General features: G+C 43.3%; 1 protein-coding gene across 1 annotated transcript in view; it reads left to right on the top strand.

Moving 5' to 3' along the window:
- Window positions 1–25,866, top strand: part of ERCC1 (ERCC excision repair 1, endonuclease non-catalytic subunit) — a 72,409-nt gene that overhangs the window by 26,693 nt on the left and 19,850 nt on the right. Inside the window, exons 3-4 of the mRNA XM_033919496.1 lie at window positions 1,730–2,032; window positions 14,173–14,276. Coding sequence (XP_033775387.1) covers window positions 1,730–2,032; window positions 14,173–14,276 — 407 coding nt within the window. The remainder of the gene's footprint in view (window positions 1–1,729; window positions 2,033–14,172; window positions 14,277–25,866) is intronic.

The raw sequence follows: 25,866 nt of genomic DNA, 5'->3' as shown, positions 1-25,866 counted from the left end.
CAGCGCATGCCGCGTTGGCTTCTCCTCTTTTTAAGAGCTGGTTTTATTTTTAATTTTATTAATTTTATTGTAAACCGTTTAGACATACCCAAATACAGTGCATTACAATAAACCAACCTTTGTAACACAACAATGAAGGTGAGGATAGAATTGATTTTAATCTGCTCAAAAGCCCCATCTGAAAGAGAGCAGATTTAACAACAAATAAAATTTGATCCTTCACGGATAAAAAAGAATCTATCCAAACACCTACCAAACACCTAAAACTTTCATTTTCTTTCGTACTATAAACACCATGCTATCTATCTCATCAACTTCTGGCCATAATGGATCTTCAATCCTTCCTACCAACATCAACTCTGTTTTTGCAAGATTCAAAACTAGTCTATGATGCATCATCCAGTCATTAATTGATGGGCACCTTAGCATTTAGCAAGCACTAACACAGTGCCTGTTGATAAATTCCCCTTTAATTGACTTAATCATAAGAGCATAAGTTACCATACTGGGTCAGACCAAAGGTCCATCAAGCCCAGTATCCTGTTTCCAAAAGTGGCTAACCCAGGTCACAATTACCTGGAAAGATCCCAGAGAGTAAAACAGATCTTATGCTGCTCATCTTAGAAATAAACGGTGGATTTTCCAAAGTCCATTTTAATAATGGACTTTTCTTATTGTATATTTTTTGCGCCAGAAGACGTATGATGAGAAACTGGAAGCCCTGAATATGTATACCCTAGAGGAAAGGAGAGACAGGGGAGATATGATTCAGACGTTCAAATACTTGAAGGGTATTAATGTAGAACAAAATATTTTTCAGAGAAAGGAAAATGGTAAAACCAGAGGACATAATTTGAGGTTGAGGGGTGGTAGATTCAGGGGCAATGTTAGGAAATTCTACTTTACGGAGAGGGTAGTGGATGCCTGGAATGCGCTCCCGAGAGAGGTGGTGGAGAATAAAACTGTGACTGAGTTCAAAGAAGCATGGGATGAACACAAAGGATCTAGAATCAGAAAATAAGATTAAATATTGAACTAAGGCTAGTACTGGGCAGACTTGCACGGTCTGTGTCTGTGTATGGCCGTTTGGGGGAGGATGGGCAGGGGAGGGCTTCAATGGCTGGGAGGGTGTAGATGGGCTGGAGTAAGTCTTAACAGAGATTTCAGCAGTTGGAACCCAAGCACAGTACCGGGTAAAGCTTTGGATTCTTGCCCAGAAATAGCTAAGAAGAAAAAATTTAAATGGAATCAGATTGGGCAGACTGAATGGACCATTCGGGTCTTTATCTGCTGTCATCTACTATGTAAAGCTAGTTTTTGATTTTCCCCATTAAAATTATGATATCTCCGAAACTGATTTTGCCAGAGGATTATTTATTAGTGCTGTGCTATAAACCTTCTAGTCATATTAGTGCATAGATTGTGAGCCCACCGGGACAGAGAGGGAAAGTGCTTGAGTACCTGATTGTAAAAACCGCTTAGATAACCTTGATAGGCGGTATATAAAATCCTAATAAACTTGAAACTTGATTCTTTGGTTGCTCTGATTGAGAGACTTTGTACAGCTAGTTTCCCTCATTTGTTCTCCAGCTTCCCAATTTTAAAGTCTGGGTTTAATGTAGCCTTGGACTACTTTTCTACTGACATATTTGAAATATAGTTTTGTTGCAGTGTGTTGTGCTTTTATTTGGAGTTATTTATCAATGTCTTTTGTTTCTCTCTCTCTTAGTTGAAACCTCTCTTTAAATCTTCTGCGGGTTGTGAAGGGACAACAACATACACAACAGCACCAAAACAGGCTGGAACCTATGCTGACTATATCTTCAAGCAGGATGCTGGAACCAGGGCTTTTCAGCCGGGCAGCCCTGGTAAGAGCATTTCTACGGCACAGACTCTAGTGTCCAGAGAAAGAGCTGTATGTGATGATAGTGCTGAGGCTGCTCCAACAAGAAAGTCAGAAACTGGGGGAGCTGGAACCATGGCAGGAAAACAAGCTGGGAAAAGCAACTGTATCTTGGTCAGCCCTCGACAGGTGGGTTTGAGGGTGGACAGAGGTTTCATTTCTTTTCCTTAAGTGGCCCTGATGCAGTAAGCTGCACTATCCTTTACTCAAGATTTTCCCATACTAATCTTATTTTCCATGCAAGAGATAAGCAGAAAACCAACTGTGCTAAAGAGTAGCAAAGTTTACCTGCAAGATGTAGACAGATTGCAGAGTAAAACTTTCTCCCATTGCGTATTTAAAAAAAAAAGACCCACAGCTTAGCTTACGGTTTTACTCTTCTCCTAGGACTGAATTTTTACACCAGTTCAGGACTGGAATAGAAATGCCGAATTGGAGCAAAGGGTCATCTGATGTGAAATGTGGTGCTTCATGACAGATGACCCAAGATCCCTCCCCACCACACTAAGTCCATTTGGCCCTTGGCACACCTGACCCATGCACTGTGTGTCAGGGAAGCCCTCAACCAGAAAGCTTCTAGTAGTGGACTGGAATTTGAACCATCCCCCTCCTTCTCAGGACCAAGAATACTTACTAGTCCAAGAAGTTGCTCTGCCACTATCTTGAAAAATGGCAGTGCCTGACACCTAATTAGTGTGTCCTGGACCAGACAGAATCTCAGGGGTGTTGGTTGGAAAGGGGCTCCAAGACTCACCTCCAGGGAAATAATGCAGAGCAAGTACAGATTACAGATTTATTCAATCTGATATACCACAAACTTACAATGTAATATAAGCAGTTTACAATTTTAAATAAAATCACATTGGAAAAGAGCGCTATATACTAGACAAGAAAGACCCCACCAACATACACAAAAAAAGACATAAAATACATTTTTTTAAAAGGCAAACTCTAAACAACTTTTCCAAGGGTGATCCTGGAAAGGCCTGCTGAAATAAATGTGCTTTAAACTGTTTCCAAAAACAAGTTAAAGAATGCTCTTCCCACAAATAAAAGTTTAGGGGGTTTTGGAACCTGCCAGGGAAACTACAAGGTTGGATAGGGGTAGGTAGTCTGGCTAAAAGCTTTTGAAATAGAGAATGACACGGTGACGGTTTACCCGCGGCCACCGCATTTAAGCCGCGGGTCACCGCCGAAAACGGGGAAGAAAACTAGCAGTCGCTGCGGTGACGGGGACAAGGCCATTCACCGACCGCGGAAACGGTGAACAGGTTTGTCCCCGCGGGCCAATGTACCCCCTTCTAGGAACCGCTATTTCACCGTGCTCCTCATTTGTCATTTCAACCCTTCCCGACAATCGCAGCAGAAGGGTACCCAACCCCTCCTGCCGGTCCTCCCAATGGCCTCCCCTAAGATCGCCGGCAGGAGGGTACCCAACCCCTCCTGCTGGACCCCCCCCCAACGAACCCTCCCACCCCGGAACCCCCTTAGTCTTACTTTTCAAGTTGGACCGGACAGCTCCTCGCTCGTCTGGCCAGCAGGCCTGCCTCCGTCCAAATGAGGCGGGCCCGCCCCTCCCCTCCCCTCCCCTGCCTCCCAATGGCCTCCCCTAAGATCGCCGGCAGGAGGGTACCCAACCCCTCCTGCTGGACCCCCCCCCCAACGAACCCTCCCACCCCGGAACCCCCTTAGTCTTACTTTTCAAGTTGGACCGGACAGCTCCTCGCTCGTCTGGCCAGCAGGCCTGCCTCCGTCCAAATGAGGCGGGCCCGCCCCTCCCCTCCCCTGCCTAACCCACAGGATCCTAGGGCCTGATTGGCCCAAGCACCTAAGGCCCCTCCTATAGCGGGAGTGGCTTTAGGTGCCTAGACCAATCAGGCCCTAGGATCCTGTGGGTTGGGCAGGGTAGGGGCGGGCCCGCCTCATTTGGACGGAGGCAGGACTGCTGGCCAGACGAGCGAGGAGCTGTCCGGTCCAACTTGAAAAGTAAGACTAAGGGGGTTCCGGGGTGGGAGGGTTCGTTGGGGGGGGTCCAGCAGGAGGGGTTGGGTACCCTCCTGCCGGCGATCTTAGGGGAGGCCATTGGGAGGCAGGGGAGGGGAGGGGAGGGGCGGGCCCGCCTCATTTGGACGGAGGCAGGCCTGCTGGCCAGACGAGCGAGGAGCTGTCCGGTCCAACTTGAAAAGTAAGACTAAGGGGGTTCCGGGGTGGGAGGGTTCGTTGGGGGGGGGTCCAGCAGGAGGGGTTGGGTACCCTCCTGCCGGCGATCTTAGGGGAGGCCATTGGGAGGACCGGCAGGAGGGGTTGGGTACCCTTCTGCTGCGATTGTCGGGAGGGCCGTTGGGGGGGTCTACAGGAGGGGTTGGGTGCCCTCCTGCCGTGATCGCTGGGGGGAGGGGAGACTTGCAGCCGTAGCCGCGGTCACTATGCTAATCACGGCAGCATTTAAAGTACATGTCGTGTTTGTTTTTGCATTGCTAGCCCCAGGGGTGGTGGAAGATTAGTGATTGAAAAACTGTATGAAAAATAACTATTTTAAATTTAGTGATCAAAATGTGTCAGTTTTGAGAATTTTTATTAATTAATTTTTTCTCTGCGTGTTTTGTTTTTGTATAGTTATTAACTAATATTTAACTAAGTTTTAAAGTTTTAAAGAATGTTTCCTTTATACGTAAATAAAGAAAAGTGAATGGGATTGCAGTGGCGGTGACGGGGCGGTGAATGGGGTGGCAGTGGCGGTGACGGGGCGGTGAAGAGGATGGTGAGACGGGGACGGGGCGGTGACGGGGATGGTGAGACGGGGACGGGGCGGTGACGGGGATGGTGAGACGGGGACGGGGCGGTGACGGGGACCAATTTTTTCACCGTGTCATTCTCTATTTTGAAATATCTTCTGATGATTCATGAATCAGTCCTGCTCATGCAGTGACAAAGCAGCAGATGACTGTGTATTACTGTGGTGATGCATGCTGGGTTTTCTCACAGTGCACATGTACATAAGAACATAAGAAATGCCATTTACCGGATCAGACCCTAGGTCCATCCTGTCCGGCGACCCGCACACGCGGAGGCCAATCCCGGTGTTCCCTGCTAAAGACCCTGTTTACCCGTACCCCTCAATATGTTTTGCAAGAAGATGTGCATCCAACTTGCCCTTGAATCCTGGAATGGTGGTCTCCGACACAACCTCCTCCGGGAGAGCATTCCAAGCGTATTTTTTAATGCTGCTATAATTTGCATGCCATTAGTGTGCAGCTCCATTTAGACAGATTATAGAAGTAGAATTGAGATGTGCAAGTCGTTGTGTCTCAAGTTTCACCAGTATTTTAGAATAGAATCTGCTAACTTATAGAGTCTGTTCTAAAATACAGGAGACATTGGATGTTTATACACTGGGTACGGGCAACATAAATGTCCCTTTTAGAAAAATTGCCATATACAATATCGACAGGTTCAAAGTCAGCATTAACTGGTTTTGTGCTGGCACCTAACTTATTTTGTACAATGACAACATAATCAATTATTGCGATCTATATTCTAAAAGATTAAATCTGTCAAAATTTGCTTGATATCATCTGTATTGCAGAAACCTGGTTAAGTGACGGTGAAGAGGCATATCTATCCTTTGCAACCCCACCTGGCTATTTATTCGTTCAACCATCACATTGGGAAAAGGGGAGGTGGTCTAGCTATTATTTACAATTCCTCCCTCTGAGTGACTTATCGACGCTCCTCCTGCAATTACAACTATCGAATTCATTCACTTTAAAATCAATGTTAATCCAGCAATAGACTTACTGTTTCTTTACATCCCACCACCTATTAACCAAAATAGCTTGACTCAAGTTCACTCTTTAATTTTTGACTTTGCTACCCAATCTCAATTTCCAATAATATTAGGGGATTTCAATATTCATCTTTTTTTTTTTTTTATAAATTCTTTATTCATTTTTCATCTTGTAGCAAATATATATCATAAACATTTATCAATAAATACATCTCTTGAAATTTATCATTTATGATATTCATAGATGAAGATTTTATCCCATCCCTCCCTCCCTTTCAATCAAGCATTCAATCAATATAACATATCAATAAACTTTCCTAATAATCTAATCTTTTAATAAATTTAAATTCCCCCCTCCCAACCCTTCTATCTTAATATTGTAAATATAATATAAACTGATGTCTACTCATTGCAATATTTTGTCAATGGTCCCCAAATTTATTAAAATTTATTAAAATTCCCCTTTTGCACAGCTATTGTTCTTTCCATTTTGTAAATGTGACATACCGAATTCCACCAGAAATTATAATTGAGTCTATTCCATCAATATTCATCTTGAAGACGCCAGCTCCTCCTTTACTCAGGACTTCTTGAACCACATATCTGATCTCAACTTTACCCCTCTGTTCTCGGATTCTACTCATTCTAAAGGTCATACTCTTGATATGATCTTTACTCCAATGTCTCATAAATCCAGCTTCTCCAATCCACTATTACTTCAAGTTCCCTGGTCAGATCACTACTTTATTTCAACTTCTTTCCTTCCCATGACCATTCCTAAATCAATACCATCTCTAACTATCTCCTCAAGAGATTTTGGTCATCTCAAAGAAAAACTTACCCCATCATCGCTTCAACTTGATATCGTTACTTTTGATCGTAAAAACCAGAAAAACAGAGATCTGGGACATGGCTTGCCGTTCCCTACTTGATAAAATAGCTCCTATTTCGACCTGTATTATCTCTTCCAAAAACCAATGAAAAACCAGGTGTAATTCATCACTACTTAAACTAAACTAAACCTTAGGTTTTTATACCGCACCATCTCCATGGTCGTGGAGCTCAGCACGGTTTACAGGGATTGTAATAAGAAAGGAACTCCAGGGAAAGGGTTAGATGAAGAGCGGAGGGGAGAAGAATGTTGGAGAGCTAGGATGTTAGAGAGGGGGAGAAGTTAGATTTTTAGAGAAAAGCCAGGTTTTCAGATGTTTGCGGAAGGGTTGGAGAGCACTCAGGTTCCGAAGGGGGGAGGTGAGGTTATTCCAGAGCTCGGTGAATCTGAAGAGGAGGGAAGTCCCCAGTTTTCCTGGGTGGGAAATGCCTTTTAGTGAGGGGAAGGATAGTTTCGATTTTTGGGAGGGTCTGGAGGTACTAAGATTCGAGGAATTCCAGGAAAGAGGAATTAATGGAGGAAGGATGCCGCAGAGGATCTTGAAGGTTAGGCTGATGCATTTGAAGTGGACTCTGGAAGTTATTGGAAGCCAGTGAAGCTTGGAAAGGAGTGGTGAGACGTGATCGAATTTACTTTTAGAAAAGATAAGCTTGGCCGTGGCATTTTGGATCCGCTGGAGTCTGTGGAGGTTTTTCTTCGTTAGGCATATGAAGATGGAATTGCAATAGTCCAATCTGGAGAGGATGATGGATTGGACGAGAACGGCAAAATGATTTTGATGGAAACAGGATCTTACTGATCTCAGCATGTGAAGGCTGAAATAGCATTTTTTTACCAGGGAGTTGAGGTGGTCATTGAAGGACAGTGTAGAATCAAAGATGACGCCCAGGACCTTGCTGGAGAATTCGAGCTGCAGAGAGGAGCCGGAAGGCAGTGGGATTGAGGGGGGTAGCTGAGCTAATTTTGGGTCAAGCCAAAGTAGTTTTGTCTTGGATTCGTTCAATTTCATTTGGACGGAGTGGGCCCAAGATTGGAGGTTTGAGATACAGGAGGATATGTTCAATGGAAGATCGGTGAGGTTCGAGTCGGTCTCGAGAAGGACAAGGATGTCATCAGCATAGGTGTAAATTGTTTCAAGGGGGGATAGATGGAGGAGTTTTAGGGAGGACATATAAATGTTGAAGAGGATAGGAGAAAGAGGTGAACCTTGCGGGACTCCACAGGTTGGTGTCCAGGGGGAGGAAGAGGTACCATTCAAGTTGATAATGTAGGAGCGGGAACGAAGGAATTTTGAGAACCATTCGAGGACAGTGGAGGTGATGCCAATCTCGGAAAGTTGGTAGAGTAGAATGTCGTGATGAACAACGTTGAAAGCGATGGAGAGGTCAAATTGTAAGAGGACAGCGAACTTGTTGCGGGAGTGAAGTTGTTGGACCTTGGAGATTAGGGAGGTCAGTAGGGATTCGGTGCTGAAATTGGGACGAAAGCCGTATTGGTAGGGTAAGAGGATGGAGAATTTCTCTAGGTAGGATGAGAGTTGAGTCGATATGATGGACTCGAGCATCTTGGTTAGGAGAGGGATATTTGCTATTGGGCGATAGCTGGATGGAGTGGAAAGGTCGAGGTCGGGTTTTTTCAATAGAGGGGTTAAGGCGATATGGCCCATTTCTGGGGAGAAAAGGCCCGAATGTAGAGCGGAGTTTAGGAGTTTGGTAATGGAAGAGATGGCTTGAGTGGGTATTTCCTCGTAGAGGTAGGAGGGGAAAGGGTCTAAAGAACAATTGCAGGATTTCATTTTGAGACAGAGTTTGAGGATGGTGGAATCGGATACTTGGTCAAAGGCAGCCCAGAGTCTGTCGGCTGGGATAGCGCTGGAGGCCGATAGAGTAGGGTTGGGGTCAGTGAGCACCAGGGAGTTGTAGGAGACTTCAGGTGGGAAGGAGCAGCGGAGGGTAGTGACCTTATCATTGAAGAAATTTGCCAGAACGTCGGCTGAGGGAGAGGAGGGGAAAGAGGTGGAGTCTTTTTTGGAGGTTACTTCTCCTTAAGCGCCAACTACGCTATTTGGAACAGAAATGGTGAGCAAATCCCATTCGATCTAACCTCAATAAGTACAATGACACAATTCAAGCAGAAACAAATTATCACAAGCGATTCTTCTACAGCCCAAAACCTAGCAAACGTTTTTCAAGATAAAATTCAAACCATAAGGAACGCAATAAAAAATATATCTCATATTATTCATCATCCAGATGAGAATACTGCAAATCACCTATCCGCTACATGCTCAAATTTCAATCTTCCTTCTTTAAGTGACATTCAGGGCTCCTTTTACTAAGTTGCGCTAGTGGTTTTAGTGCGCGCTAAACGCTAACACCGCCATAGAGTTTGCGTTAGTATTTTTCATTTAGCCCTCGGTGCATTATCCAGTTTCTAAATCCTAAAAGCTAAAATTGTGATTCGATCCAACCATTCATGTTAAAGCACTATTTTTTGATTTATCCCAGGACAAGCAGGCAGCCTATTCTCATATATGGGTGATGTCATCGATGGAGTCCGGATGCGGAAGCCTCGCAAGCAGACTTGCTTGTAGAAACTAGAAGTTTCGAGTCGACCGCACTGCGCATGCGCGAGTGCCTTCCCGCCCAGCGTAGGGCGCGTCTCCTCAGTTCTCAGTTTTCCACGGAGCCGAGAAGTCCGTCTGACTCTCTGCGTTTAACTTTTTTACTTCGTGCCTTCTCTACATCCCGGTTTGTGTTGTTTTTCTTCACGAATCGCTGTTCGTACTTTCTTTATTTTATTTCTAGTTTTAAAAAAATAAATAAATAAAAATTATTTCTTCCTTTTGGCTGCCTACTGTCCCTGGATAACACCTGTTACAGTAAGTAACTGTGCTTTTTGATCCATTCATCCTTAAACTAATCAACAAAAGCCTTACCACAGGTATAATGCCATCAGCATGGAAACACTCCATAATCTACCCAGCAATCAAAAATAACAAAGAAAGCATTCAGGACTGCTCCGACAATAGGCCAATCTCAAATCTCCCATTCCTTTCAAAATTAACTGAAAAAATTGTATTTAACCAGATTTAATACTTCCTGGATCAGCACAAATCAGTTATTCTTGTTTCTGTAGACCTTTCAGCTGCCTTTGACCCAATAGACCACCAACTATTACTTCAGACTTGCCACGGTTGGAATCTCTGAGCAAATCCTTGACTAGTTCTCTTCCTATTTCTCAAATCGCACTTCCATGGTTTCCTTTAATAACTCAACATCAACAGTTTTTCAAAATAACTGTGGCATTCCACAAGGATCAATACTGTCTCCTCTGCTTTTTAATGTCTACCTGGCCCCTTTACTGACACTATGCCAGTCTATCGGTCTTTCCACTTTTGCTTACGTGGATGATATTCAGATCATCCATCCTATTAATGTATCCAATCCCAATGACATTAATCTCGTTAACTCAAAATTAGACAAGATCAGCGAATGGCTCTGTGAAAATATGTTCTCTCTTAGCATCTCCAAAATCAATTGCCTTCTCTTTCCATGGAAAGAAAATATTCACCTTGCTTCTATTACCATTAACAGCACATCGATTAATTCTGTTAGTTCAGTTAAAATCCTAGGTATAATATGGACATTAAATTGTCCTACCGTCTTCAGATTAGTGCAGTAGTTAAGAACTGTTTTTTAAAGCTCAAAATGATCAGATCTTTAGCAAACATTTTTGACCCTCACTCCCTTATTAGAACCAAACTGTATTACTGTAATTCATTGTACAAAGGGATCTGGTCAAAAAGACATCCAATGTCTACAATTAATACAAAACACCGCCTTAAAAATTATCATGAATAAGAAGAAATTTGATCACATTACTCCCCTTTTTAAGGAGTGCGCATTGGTTACCCATTCCATATCAAATAACATATAAAATAGCTCTGCAGTCCTTTAAAACCCAAAACACCAACGAACCTTCCTTCATTCATAAGCTCCTCATGATCCTTCGAGAACCTTAAGATCTGCATCTCAGTACCTTCTTCACATACCATCTTTAAAAATTATTAGTACTCGAAGAGCTTCTTCTTTTGCAATCACAGCTCCTTTAATCTGGAATTCTTTACCTCCATACATTAGGGCTGAACAAAATGTAGATAAATTCAAGGGAAACCTTAAATGTTTCCTTTTTAAAGATGCATTTTCATGATCACATTAGTAACATTATTAAAACAACCTTTTACAGATTAAGACAAATTCGATCAATCTCAAAATTTTTATGTTCTAAATCGCTTAATATTCTAATTCACTCTTTGATGATCTCCAGGATTGACTATTGTAATGCTCTTTTTAAAGGAATCTCTTTAAATGAAATAAAGCGCTTACAGATCATTCAAAACTCTTCCATTAAACTAATAACTAAAACAAGGAAATTTGATCACGTAACACCCCTCTTAAAAGACGCGCACTGGCTTCCAGTTTCCCATCGGATAACATACAAACTATGCATACTCACCTTCAAAACCCTTCTTAATAAAACCCCAGCATTTATTTATAAACTATTAATTCCATATTCTCCAAACAGAACTCTGAGATCCAACAAACAGAATTTACTAACTATTCCATCCCTTAAGGTCATCAATACAAGACGACAATTCATTTTCTCCGTTACTACACCTCAGCTGTGGAACGCCCTTCCAATTTATTTAAGGGAAGAGCAGAATCTTGAGAAATTCAAAAGTAACTTAAAAACATTTATCTTTAAAGATGCTTTTGATAATTAACGAAACTCACTGCAGCTCAGATTATTTTATTGTACTATATTATACTGTCTTTTTGTTACTCATTATGTATTTTTCCTTTTTTGTTTTACTTTTCTATATTGATTTTGTATTTCATCTCCCTCCCTTCCTTGTGTATATAAGTTCGTAATGGTAATTTTTAATTTTGAATGTCATTATGTATTGTTTTGTTATGTATTGTTTCCCATAAATTGTAATTTTAATTTGTTCATTGCTTTGAAATATGATTAAGCGATTAATCAAAACAATTATTAAACTTGAAACTTGATTTGAATGCTAAATGATCTCAGAGTTTGTCCTAGCTGATAACCAAATTGATTCCTTTCATCTCATTAGCAAGATCTTCACCACCACCCTTCTGTCTTTCCCTTATTTGTTCTCTTTTCTTTTAAATTGTATTTCCCCCACTTTCCTCTTGTTGTTGCGTATGTCATGTTTTCCAGTCATCAATAAGTACGTTAAATGTTACCCCCCTTTTTTTTGTAAAACACTTGAAGTTTTGATTAGTGTTTCATCAAATTTTAATAAACTTGAAACTTGATCTTAGACGTATAACTGACTAATTATCCTGGTGCTATTACAGTGACCAGTTTTTCTTGCCAGTTTGGCATTTGGAGGGGGGAATGGGGACAAAAGCCACTTGGAGATTAAAGGATCAACTTCCCCTAATCCCTCCAGTGAAGTGCTGCTTAATAACAGCTGTTTCCCAAATCCTAAATGTGTTTAGTAACTCCCAACATCAGTCTTTTAAGATAGCGGTTCTCAGCCCTGTCCAGGGGGATCCCCAGCCAGTTGGGTTATCAGGATATCCCTAAAGAATAAGAACATAAGAATTGCCACTGCTGGGTCAGACCAGTGGTCCATCATGCTCAGGCGGCAGCCCCCAGGTCAAAGACCAGTGCTCTAAATGAGTCCAGCCTCACCTGCGTACAGAATATAAAGAAGCTATTTCTATGTGTTTAAATTATTTTTCTAAATAATTCAACAGTTTCAAAGTACAATTATTACATATACTTCATTACATAATATCTTCTTCATACAAAAAAACAGTTCATGCTGTATTCAATGTTGATCCATCGCAATACTGTTCAAGTAGTCAACAATCCTCCATTTCCTGGTTGTTTTGGTTTTCTTCCGCTGTTATTCAAAACAAAAGCTGCATAGTCCAGAACTGTGTTTCGCTGCCCAAGCGCCATCAGGAGCTGTGATTGCATAAGGTTCTCAATCAGCTCATAAAGCAACAGCAAAAGGGAATTCACTTCCATAGTTCTGAACACCACCTCCCTTTTGCTGTTGAGAACCTGATGCAGTCACAGCTCCTGATGGCGCTTGGGTAGCGTCGGGCTGGACTATGCAGCTTTTGCTTTGAATGACAGCAGAAGAAAACCAACACAACCAGGAGATGGAGGATTATTTATGTAATTTATGAGTGCTTGGGGGATAGGAATTGTGAATTATAATGAAGTATATGTGATAATTGTACTTTGAAGCTGTTAAAATGATTTAGAAAAAGATCTAGAGAAATAATTTAAAACATAGAAATAACTTCTTTATATTTTGAATGGTAATACTTTTTGGAAGCAATTGAACCTGAATGTGATTTCCCAATTATTGAGAGAGATTTGCATATAATGGCGGAGACAGGCATGCAAATACGTCTCATGCATATTCATTAGGGATATCCTGAAAACATGACTGGCTGGGAGTCCCCCAGGACTGGATTGAGAACTACTGTTATAGGACATTTACTGTATTTTTTGCTCCATAAGATGCACTTTTTCCCCCCAGAAAAGTGGGTGGAAATGTAGGCGAGTCTTAAGGAGTGAATATACCCCCGGTACCTTTTTAAAATTCTGGTGGCCCAGCGCTGTATCGGCAGGAGCTTTCCCTCTCCTGCCCCTCCCTCACTGGATGGCTGCCTCCTCATCTCTTGCGGCAGAGCGGCGCACAAGGCAGGCGCAAGCTTTTCGTGCTCCTGCCTGGTCCTGTGCCGCTCCCTGAATGGCTGCCGTTTGGGTCAGATTTTTTTTCTTGGTTTTTCCTCCTCTACATGTAGGTGCGTCTTATAGAAAGAAAAATACGTCATATTAATTCCGTTCTGAAATTGGGGAATAAACATCTAGTAACTTGCCACACGCTTGTTCCACCCAAAACGTGCCCAGTCCACTCCCCCTTTCCATTTGTATGTGCATATCCCAGCTTTATGAAATGGGACTTAGATATTTAAATGCTGGTTTATGCATGTATTAAATTTGAATAGGGTTTGTAAAATTAGGACCTTTAGTGCATTAGGAGTAAAAGGGATTTTAGTGCGTGTACTATTTATTTTATTTATTTATTTTGTCGATTTTCTAGCCTATCCTCCCAGAAGAGCCCAGAACGGGTTACAATTTTACATACATAGTGAAAGGATAGCAAAAAAGTTACAAATTTCCACATAGCAAATATACAGAACACCCGATAAGGCAATACGAGTATAGCAGCTAGAGATACAGTACATTGGTTGCATAGAGCAAATACTTTCAGTAATGCTTTGCACTCAAACTTAGCACAGCATTCTAATGCACTTCTTACTGCATCAAGGCCAATGTCATCTTTATTTCTGCAAGTTTTTCTCTCTTCTTAATGTCCTTCCCTCCTTTGTTTTGTATTTATGTGCCCATCTCCTCTGGTTTGGTTTTCTAATCTTTTCTCTGTTCATCAATCTTTCTCTCCCTCTGTCCTTTGTCTCTGGCTTTCTCACTGATCTCTCTTTCACTGAAACCATGTTATTTTTTCTTCCTCAGAGAGGGAACCCCATTCTGAAATTTGTACGCAACATCCCATGGGAGTTTGATGAAATGATCCCAGATTATGTCATGGGACAGACCACATGTGCTCTCTTTCTCAGGTAGCAGGATTGTTGGGCTCTGCTTTGGTTTTCGGGGAAGGGGGAGGTGGTCATGGTAAAAGTACTCATGTGTTTTCACTCTTTGCACTGGAGCTTGAAATGGCTCTGGCTAATATGGCAGAGAAAAGTGTCCTAGGAAAGCCAGGTTTTGGCATATAAAGAAATGCCTAGTCTAATGTGGATCTTTCTACATACTGTCCACTACTCTTCAGGTATACTAGATAGAGACGTTCCCATCGGCACAGGTTAGAGAAAACACCTGAATGGAGTAGGTGGCTTATGGGACAATAGTAATGAAACTTGAGTAAATAAGAAGTATATTGTTCACAAAGGACCAGGAAGATGATAGTAGAGAGAGGGAAAAAAACAAGATATATAATTATGTGATTTGCTGGTTAGGTAGAATTTAGGAAAGATGGCAGACTGGATGGACCATTTGGCCTTTATCTGCCATCATGTTTCTATTAAGTGTACTGTGTACAAGATGTACCAAAATTAAAATGCAAATAAGTAAAATAAAACCCTTTTACCAATCAAGGGACCCGACACGGTTCGTGTTTCGGACAAACCTTCGTCAGGGGTCCATGGTGAAAAAGGTTGGGACATACTTTTTACTGCTTCTTTGAGGCGCTTTACTTTTTGCAGCGATCCTCGGCGAACACAATATACACAATATACAGGCACTTTATTACTTATCTTCATTTTTTTATGGTATGTCCCAACCTTTTTAACCATGGACCCCTGACGAAGGTTTGTCCGAAACACGAACCGTGTTGGGTCCCTTGATTGGTAAAAGGGTTTTATTTTACTTATTTGCATTTTAATTTTGGTACAATAAATTTTTGCCTGCATCTTGTACACAGTCTGCAGTTTTGTTTGTTTCTCCTGCTTGGTTTTTTCTGCAGACAAAGTTGGACTTTCTCCTTTGTTTTGTTGCTCTATTAAGTGTACTGACATCTACAGAGGTAAAGTGGAATTTGGATTTTTTTTTCCTTTTTGTTCTAAGTGATGTACAATGCCTTAAAATTGGGGATAATATATACAGCATATTTGAACACAACACTAACACAACTTGGACAAACAAAGGAGGGACAGACGGTGAAAACACTAGGAGGGGATGTCCTTTTAGGGGGAAAGAAAAGAATCTTGATTAAGATTGGTTGAGAGATTGGGAAAAGATAAGATGCAAAGAGATTCTATAAGGAGGTCTTATACTTCGAAAGCATCTTTAAATAAGAAACTTTTTAGGATTCCTTTAAATCTCTCTCTCGGGTAAGCTGATGGGGAGTTCAGATTTGTGGGGCTGTGACAAAGAAGATATTAGAGCACCATGTGTTAATAACTCTAAATGAAGGGATGGACAAAAGGTGTTGCTTATTTGATCTTAGCGTTCGTGAAGGGGCAAAGAGTATGAAAAGTCTATCTAAAAATATAGGTGCTTTAGAGAATCCAATTTGAAAATAGCAAGGCTGCAGTTTATAACACATTATATTAAGATAAATATATTTCTTTTTTTTTATTATTACAGTGGTGCCTCACACAACGAACTTAATTCGTTCCAGGAGCAAGTTTGTTATGCGAAAAGTTCGTTATGTGAAACGCGTTTTCCCATAACAATACATGTTAAAAAAAATAATTCGTTCTGCAGCATAAAATATGCTAAGATGACATAAAAAAAGATAAATTTGTCAAAATGGTGAAAATGGTGGTCTTGCTGAGGCCAAACTCTTTGACGAGGTCACACTGTTTTACCCCACATTCACTCCTTCTAATTATTTCCCGTTTCATTTCAACAGAAATCACCTTCCTGCTTTTTTTAGAAGCCATGATATATAAAAAATATTGAGTTTATCTTAAAAGGACGACTGTATACAGTGAGAGAGGGCAGTTAAGCGCAGTGACTAACGACTGCCTGCAGTGCCTGCGCGGAAGGATGCAATACATCGGCAGCTCGGGCGACTTCGTTGTGTGAAACGAAGTTCATTGTCTGAAACGAAGTTCGTTGTGTGAAACGAAGTTTGTTGTGTGAAGTTCGGTGTGTGAAACGAAGTTCGTTGTGTGAATCAAGACATGAAGTTCGTTGTGTGCAGCGTTCGTTGTGTGAGGCGTTCGTTATGCGAGGCACCACTGTATTTATTTATTCAATTTTCAAAATTACAATTCAAGATTACACTTGTACAGAAAGCTTTAAGTCAGGAAAAAAAAATCACAGCAATATTATAAATTCAAGATATCAATTAACTTAAATCAGCTCAAGTTCACAAAAGATCCAAAATGTAATTATAAACGGAAAAACAAAGAAATATTATTAAGGAAAATAATGCAAGACAGCTGATAAGGACATCTTAATTATTCTATACTCCTCCATTCTTTTCCTTCTCAAGCCGAGAAAGAGACAGGAAAGTTGTCAGCTGGTAAGGCTCAAAGAAAACATATTTTTGGGAATTATATTGTATAACACATTTACAAGGATAACGCAGGAAAAAAGTTGCTCCAAGAGCTATTATTCCTGGTTTTAACATAAGAAACTCTTTTCTTCGCCTTTGTGTGTCCCTGGCTAAATCTGGGAACATTTGTATTTTGAGTCCCATAAATTCTTTCGCTCTATTTTTAAAGAAAAGTCTCAAAATCCAATTCTTGTCCATTGTTAGAGCTAAAGTTGCCACTAGTGTTGCAGGAGTAGCCATTTCTTTGTCTGATAATTCCAATAATGCCGATACATCTATTGGTCCTTGGCTATTTTCCTGTTGCTGAATTTGATTTTTCTTAGGGAGATAGTACACCTGTGTAAATGGAGGTAATGAACCCTCAGGAACTTCTAATATTTCCGTCAGGTATCGTTTTAACATCTCTCACGGAGTAATTGTTGTAATTCGTGGAAAATTAATCAATCTGATATTGTTGCCTCTTGAAAAATTTTCAAATGTTTCAATCTTCCTTCTTAAATTTACATTGTCCTTAATTAAAGTCTCTTGAAGCTGTTTGGAAGATTTTAATTCATTTTTGATAGTGTCTAAAGATATATTGGAGTCAGCAATATCTTGCTTTATTAATGTAATTTCTTTTTCTTGGTCTTTCATTTTCCCCTCCACTTGCACTTGTTGGCCATTAATTGTTTTCGCCATACTTGCCACCAGGTCCCACAGGGCATCTAAAGTAACTTCTTGGGGCTTAACTATGTTAGGTATTTGTAAATGTGTAGTCAATAGTTTATGCTCACCATTCGACCGCTCTCCTCCACTTCCCCCCGCCTGAGTGGGTCCAGTTTCAGTTGTTACAGCAACCCCGTCCATATTCAGGCTCTCCTGCGAAGCCTGTGAGCCTGAATCGGCTTCCTCAACGTAGCTCCGCGCAGCCTCTAGGGGAGAGCTCATCCCGACTTCAGGTAGGCTCTCGACCCCTGGGGAGCTGGTTGCACGGGGGTGCAAAGGAGGAGGTCTTACGTCGGGGCTCAGAGTAGTCTCAAGACTTCGGTGAGACACCTCCGTTCCGTTCCCATGGGGTGTCTCTAACTGCAATCCCGACGTCATCATGGTGCCCTGGAATCGCCGAAACAGCGCTTCTATGTTGCCGGAGGTAGGTGTTCCGGAGCGCAGGGAGGCCCGACCAGTGCTCTTTCCCCTTCTTTTCGGCATGTTGAAGGCAAAAAATACCGCTCTGAAAAACTCAGGAGTTTAAACTTTAGCGTCTGTTCGGCGACCTGCTTCAGCGGTTTGCATCCGTGGCCATCTTGGATCCTCAAAGAGTATCGATAAATATATTTCTAATACAATAGGTGAGACATTCTAGACCATGGTCTCAAACTTGCGGCCCGCCAGGTACTATCTTGAGGCCCTCGGTATGTTTATCATTATCACAAAAGTAAAATAAAAGTTTCTTGATTATATGTCTCTTTAGCTACAAATGACAATATTATTACTAAGACTTAGCCAAAAAGAAAGAGTTTTACCTCATGCAAAATTGTCATTTCTTTAAAAAGACATTAATTATTTTTTTCTGAGGCCCTCCAAGTACCTACAAATCCAAATATGTGGCCCTGCAAAGGGTTTGAGACCACTGTTCTAGACAGTAGGGTTATTTCCCTTTAGCCGCATGCTGCAGAAGGAATCCACTCCAGATTTTTCACTCTGCTTCTGTTTAACAGAGTCTGTTATACTTCACTGGGCTTTGTAGCTTCACCTTCAGTCAGTTCCCAAGCACGTGGAATTTGGGTACACGTGAAGTAGAGGCTCAAACAAAATGTTCTGCTCAAACAGTAACTAAACAGTACCAATAACCGCCAACATAGACTTCAAAAAGAGCTCAAAAACCATTCCCCAATAAATGAAAATAAATAAATATATTTATCCCAGGACAAGCAGGCAGCATATTCTTGACTGATGGGTGACGGCACCGACGGAGCCCCGGTACGGACACTTTTAGAGTGATTGCACTCTAAGAACTTGGAAAGTTCTAGAGGCCGCACCGCGCATGAGCGAGTGCCTTCCCGCCCGACACAGGCGCGCAGTCCCCAGTTTCTTAGTTTCCGCGGAGCTAAGAAGATGCGTTTTTCAACTGCCGTTGAAATTTTTTCTCTTCGCCTTCCCGCTCGCGTAAACCCTTTTGGCTCTATTGCCTTTTTTCTTTTATTTTATTTTTGTTAAAAAAAAAAAAAAAAAAACCTTATATTTTTTCTTCAATTTGGTTTTTCCCCGGCGGGGCCTTCTGCCACCATCGAGGCCTCGGCCTTCGATTTGGCGGAAGCCGTTTTTCCTTTCATGCCCCCTCAGCCAGGGTTCAAGAAGTGCCAGCGGTGTGCACGGCCTATCTCCCTTACGGACCCGCACAACTGGTGCCTACAGTTCCTGGGTCCGGAGCATCAGACTTCCACCTGCACTCGCTGTGCCACATTGAAAAATCGCGAAATTCAACAGCGATTACTTTTCGGTACCGATATGTCCGATCCCGCGACATCGACACCGGCATTGGCTCCTGTACAGTTGGCACCCACCTCGTCGACACCGCTTGACACCGCGCCGGCGTCGCAACACCCAGGTAAGCCGGCTAAGAAGCCTTCCCCGCTGGAGCGTCCTCCAGTCTCGATTGCAGCGAGTCCAGTCCTGCCGACCGTGAGGCGCCAGCGGAAGCGCTCCGCCCCTATTGAGGTGAGTCCCTCGACATCGGGCTCCTCATCTCCGGGGTGTAGAGCGGCACCGCAGGTACCGCAAAAGAAAAAGGCGGTACCGGTGCCTTCCTTAGATGATCGCATAGCGGCCATCCTCCAAGTGCAGCTCAAGGAGCAGTTACAACAACTCCTTCCAGCTATCTTGGCTCCGAATCTTCCGGTGCCGGTCCGCACTGAGCCGCCGGTACCGGCAGTGGAACAGCCTGTATTATCTGCATCCGCTGTTTCGGTACCGGTACACTCGGCCTCATCGGTGTCGATGCCAGTCCTTGCACCAGAGCCGACAGCCCACCACCAGTTGGTACAGACTTCGGCACCGATGCAACCGGTAACTTCTCCCGGTACCGCATCGATGAGGTCGGGTAAGTCAGTTCGCAAGTCCCGACACTTGGAACCATCCACCCCCGAGTCTCGGGACCGTAGTTCCCATATTAGGGACCCTGATCTGTGAGGTGATTCCGAAGAGCCTTTTCTTTCAGAAGGTGAGTGTTCTTCGGAGGAGGATGATCCTGTTATTCCTGACCCATCCTCCAAACATGATTCTTTGTCTTTTTCTTCCTTTATAAAAGACATGTGTGAATCTCTTTCCATTCCTTTAGAGGCTGAGTCTAAAAAGTCTAAAGCCTTTCTTGACGCCCTTGACTTTGACCAGCCTCCAAAGGAATTTTTGAAACTCCCTCTTCATGACATCCTGAGGGAAACATTTTACAAAAATTTAGAGACTCCTCTTACTATCCCGGGAGCTCCCCACAAATTGGACTCTCTGTACAAGGTCATCCCTATTCCAGGGTTCGACAAGCCCCAGTTTCCACATGAGTCTCTTCTTGTGGAATCCACACTTAAAAAGTCTTCAGGAGCTAGTGTTTATGCTTCTGTCCCTCCTGGCAGAGAAGGTAAAGCCATGGACAAATTTGGTAAGCGTTTATACCAGAATGCGATGCTCGCTAATAGATCTGGCAACTATGCTTTTCATTTTTCTTTCTATTTAAAGCATCTCCTTATCACCATGGCTTCTTTTGAACAGTACCTTCCTGAGCGAAAAAGACTGGCTTTTCACCAATGTTCCTCTTCACTTTTCCAGCTACGAAAATTTATGGTGAGATCTATTTATGATACTTTTGAACTTACCTCCAGAGCAACAGCTATGTCTGTGGCCATGCGCCGCCTTGCCTGGCTGAGGGTATCCGAGCTTGATGTCAACCATCAAGACCGGTTGGCTAATGCACCGTGCTTGGGGGATGAGCTTTTTGGAGAATCTATGGACTCAACCACCCAAAAGCCCATGAAACACGCTGGGATACTCTCCTCAAGACGAAGAAGAAACCTCCACCGGCACGGCCTTTCAGGCAGCAATCGGCCTACCAACGCCATTATGTGGCTCGTCCTTTACAGTCAGCTCCACAACAACCTAGGCGGCAACGTCAGCAACAACGGCAGACACCTAGACCACGGCAGCAGCAGCCTGTCAAGCCACCTCCTCAACAGAAATCCACGCAGCCCTTTTGACTTAATTCTCCAGGGCATAGCCAGCGTCCAACCATCTTCCCTTCTACCTCAACCTATAGGAGGTTGTCTTTCTTTTTTCCTCAGCCGGTGGGAAGTTATCACTTCGGATCAATGGGTCCTCAACATCATCCACCACGGCTACTCTCTCAACTTTCAGAACCTCCCGGTCCCAAGTCTACCAAAAGAGTCTGCTTTGAACTCTCCTCAGTCTTCCCTCCTTCTTCAGGAGGTTCAATCCCTCCTCCTTCTGAACGCTATAGAGGAAGTTCCTCCAGAACAAAATGGGCAGGGATTCTACTCCCGTTACTTTCTAGTTCCCAAAAAGACAGGAGATCTCAGACCAATTCTAGATCTTCGCGATCTCAACAAATGCTTGGTCAAAGAGAAATTCAATATGCTATCTTTAGCCACGCTTTATCCTCTTCTCAATCAAAACGAATGGCTATGCTCCCTCGATCTCAAAGAGGCATACACTCACATACCGGTCAATCCGACTTCCAGACAGTACCTCCGCTTCATGATCAATCGCTGTCATTACCAATACAAGGTGCTCCCCTTCGGTCTTGCCTCTTCTCCAAGAGTGTTCACCAAATGTCTGATTGTGGTAGCTGCCTTTCTACGCTCTCACCACCTTCAGGTCTTTCCTTACTTGGACGCCACGATATTTTCTCTGTAGTGGCTCCTCTTACTTGGAATTCTCTTCCTTTATATATCAGGAAAAATAAAAACTTAAACCAATTCAAAACCAATTTAAAAACATTTCTTTTTAAATTATCTTTTGATCTCTAAACTCATCTCATTGCCAATTTCGAACAGAGCACCTTCTATCCCGTCCCACTGTTTTTTCCCTCCCCATTCAGACCTCTCTTTCTCCCTTCCTAGGGAAAATATTTTTGTAACTTTAATTCCTTATGTTTATTCCATATGTGTCATGGTCTGTCATTATTGTTTTGTTTGTCAAACTCTTATTAGTTAAAGAAATATCATTTTACTGTTATTTTACCCCTTTTGTGTTCAATATTATATAATTTAACGATGATTGTTATACTTTGTTAATCGCTTAGTTTGTAATAAGCGATACATCAAATAAAAATTAAACTTGAAACTTGAAACTTGATTGGTTAATAAAGGCCAATTCATCTCAGACAGTGCTCCTGGCCACCAACCAAACCATCCTGTTTCTTCAACTTCTGGGGTTCGAGATCAATCTTCCCAAATCTCATCTCATCCCCACTCAGAGACTTCAATTCATTGGAGCGGTGCTGGACACAGTCCTCATGAGAGCATTTCTGCCGGCCAACCGTCTTCAGACTATCCAATTTCTCTGTCAGCAGGTACTTCTTCAGAGTTCCATCTCTGCCAAACAGATGATGATACTTTTAGGTCACATGGCTTCCACAGTTCATGTAACATCCTTAGCACGTCTTCACCTGCGCACTCCTCAATGGACCCTGGCTACCCAGTGGTCCCAAGCGACGGATCCTTGCTCACGACACATATCTGTGACATCATCTCTTCGTCAGTCTCTTCAATGGTGGTTGATATCTTCAAATCTCTCCAGAGGTCTTCTGTTCCATCTACCTCCTCATCAACTCATCATTACCACCGACGCCTCCCCTTATGCCTGGGGGGCTCATTTGAACGAATTCCAAACGCAGGGCCTTGAGTACCTGATTGTAAAAACCGCTTAGATAACCTTGATAAGCGGTATATCAAATCCTAATAAACTTGAAACTTGAAACTTGACTGCTCAGGAAATGAAGCACCACATCAATTTCCTGGAACTCAGAGCAATGTTCTATGCCCTCAAGGCCTTCCAACACCTTCTCTTTCCTCAAGTCCTCCTGCTGTGCACAGACAATCAGGTTGCGATGTACTACATCAACAAACAGGGTGGAACAGGCTCTCGCTTCTTGTGTCAGGAATCCCAGAAAATCTGGACTTGGGCCACAGCTCGCAACTTATTCCTGAAGGCAATCTACATCCAAGGAGAGCAGAATTCATTAGCGGACAAGCTCAGCAGAATTCTCCAACCTCACGAATGGACTCTCGATCCTTCAACCCTACAGTCCATCTTCGATCAATGGGGCACTCCTCAAGTGGACCTCTTTGCAGCTCCTCACAATCATCAACTGCCCCAATTCTGCTCCAGATTCTATACTCCTCACCATCTGGCAGCGGATGCATTTCTTCTGGATTGGTCCAATCGATTCCTGTATGCTTTTCCTCCTCTGCCGCTCATGCTGCGGACCTTGTTCAAAATCAAGAAGGAACGAGCCACCATGATTCTGATTGCTCCACGGTGGCCCAGACAACATTGGTTCTACCTTCTCCTTCAACTCAGTTCCAGAGAGCCTTTTCTACTTCCACTGTTTCCTTCTCTGCTTATGCAGCATCAGGAGACCCTTCTGCATCCCAACCTCCAGTCTCTACACCTGACAGCTTGGTATCTCTCGGGCTGACCTCACACAACTCTCTTCTATCTCAGCCCGTTCGTTCTATTCTAGATGCTTCCAGGAAGCCCGCCACTCTGCAGTGTTACCATCAGAAGTGGACAAGGTTTTCTTCTTGGTGTCTTCTTCATCATCATGATCCCACGTCTCTTCCAGTGGAGACCTTGTTGGATTATCTGCTTTCTCTGTCTAACTCTGGCCTCAAATCTACCTCCATCAGAGTCCATCTCAGTGCTATTGCTGCTTTTCATGAGCCAGTCCATGGGAAACTCCTTTCAGCTCATCCCCTGGTCTCCAGATTCATGTGAGGTCTTTTCAATGTAAAACCACCTCTTAAAGCACCTCCTGTGATCTGGGATCTTAATGTGGTTCTCTCCGCTTTGATGAAGCCTCCATTTGAACCTTTGGGCGACTGCCACTTTCAAGTTTCTCACTTGGAAGGTACTTTTCCTTATTGCTCTCACCTCTGCCAGGAGGGTCAGTGAGCTCCATGCACTAGTTTCTGATCCACCTTTCACAGTCTTTCATCATGATAAGGTGGTTCTACGTACACATCCAAAGTTTCTCCCTAAGGTTGTTTCTGAATTTCATCTCAACCAATCTATTGTTCTGCCTGTCTTCTTCCCGAAACCTCACTCTCATTCTGGAGAACAAGCCCTTCATACTTTGGACTGTAAGCGAGCTTTAGCTTACTATTTGGATCGTACTAAGCCCCACAGATCATCACCACAACTCTTTTTGTCCTTTGATCCTAATAAATTGGGTCATCCTGTTTCTAAGCGTACGCTGTCTAATTGGTTAGCAGCGTGCATTTCTTTCTTCTCTGCTCAGTCCGGACTGACACTGGAAGGTTCCGTCACGGCCCATAGAGTTAGAGCTATGGCAGCATCTGTAGCTTTCCTCCGTTCTACGCCTATTGAGGAAATCTGCAAGGCTGCCACTTGGTCCTCAGTTCATACTTTTACATCACATTATTGTCTGGATGCTTTTTCCAGACGGGATGGTCACTTCGGCCAATCTATTTTGCAGAATTTGTTTTCCTAATGGCCAATCTTCCCTCCATCCCGCTTTTTGTTAGCTTGGAGGTCACCCATCAGTCAAGAATATGCTGCCTGCTTGTCCTGGGATAAAGCACAGTTACTTACCGTAACAGGTGTTATCCAGGGACAGCAGGCAGATATTCTTGCGTCCCACCCACCTCCCCGGGTTGGCTTCTTAGCTGGCTTATCATAACTGGGGACCGCGCGCCTGTGTCGGGCGGGAAGGCACTCGCGCATGCGCGGTGCGGCCTCTAGAACTTTCCAAGTTCTTAGAGTGCAATCACTCTAAAAGTGTCCGTACCGGAGCTCCGTCGGTGCCGTCACCCATCAGTCAAGAATATCTGCCTGCTGTCCCTGGATAACACCTGTTACGGTAAGTAACTGTGCTATATACATACAGGTCCTTGTCGACTTACGACCTATGCAACTTACGATGGTTTGACTTTACGACGCGTTTCCCCCAGCTCCCATCCCAGCCCATACTATTTTTTACCCCTCCCCGCAAACCTTTTCCCTGGTGGTCCAGCAGTGTATCCCGCACTGAGCCCCTCCCGCTGATGTCAGCGGTCAGAAGCCAGCAGTGCACCCGGGCTGCTTTTGGAACCCCTGCCCCACCCTGCACAGTTCACTGAAATACTGCCGCCAGTTCTCACGGGACTTGTGATTCTCGTGGCAGCCATTCAGAAAGCTGCTTAGGGCCAGGCAGGAGCTCCAAAAGCTTGCTCCTGCGCGTTCCGGCCCAGATGCACTGCTGGCTTCTGACTGCTGACATCGGCAGGAGGGGCTCAGTGCAGGATACACCGCTGGATCACCAGGGAAAAGGTACGAGGAGAGGGGTAAAAAAATAGTTAGTATGGTTAGTTTTATAAATTATTTATTTAACTCCATCAATACTAAATTAGTTTGATAAAAAGAGGGTATCACCTTATTTTTGTGCGAGATACACATACTGTATTAACATAGACCGACTTATATCCAGATCAACTTGTGACCTGTCAGTCGGAACCAATTGTGGTTGTAAGTCGATGAGGACACACAAACAAATTATTTTCAGCCCCTAAGGGCTGACAGGCATCCAAAAATCAGCTTGGAGAAACATAAACAGTCTGAAAACTGTAAGCAGGTGCATCATCACCTCGCGCTTAGACTACTCTCTACTCTCAGGCCTTTCGCTTAGCCATCTCACTCCCGTCCAATCCGTCCAGAATTTGGCTGCATGACTTATATTCTGGGAGAGCTGCTATACTCGTTACCCTTCTCTTAAAGTCACTTCATTGGCTTCCCGTCACTATCTCTCTTTACTTATCTCCTCCTATAATCCCCCCTGTGAGCTCCGCTCAGCTGGAAAGTTCCTCCTGTCTGTGCCCTTCTCTTCAACTGCCAACTCCAGACTCCGTCTCTTCTGCCTTGCTATGCCTTATGTTTGG

This window comes from Geotrypetes seraphini, chromosome 14, assembly GCF_902459505.1.
Source record: "Geotrypetes seraphini chromosome 14, aGeoSer1.1, whole genome shotgun sequence".
Classification (NCBI taxonomy): Eukaryota; Metazoa; Chordata; class Amphibia; order Gymnophiona; family Dermophiidae; genus Geotrypetes; species Geotrypetes seraphini.
Note: the sequence above shows the minus strand (reverse complement) of the source record. Positions and strands in the feature narration are given on the sequence as shown.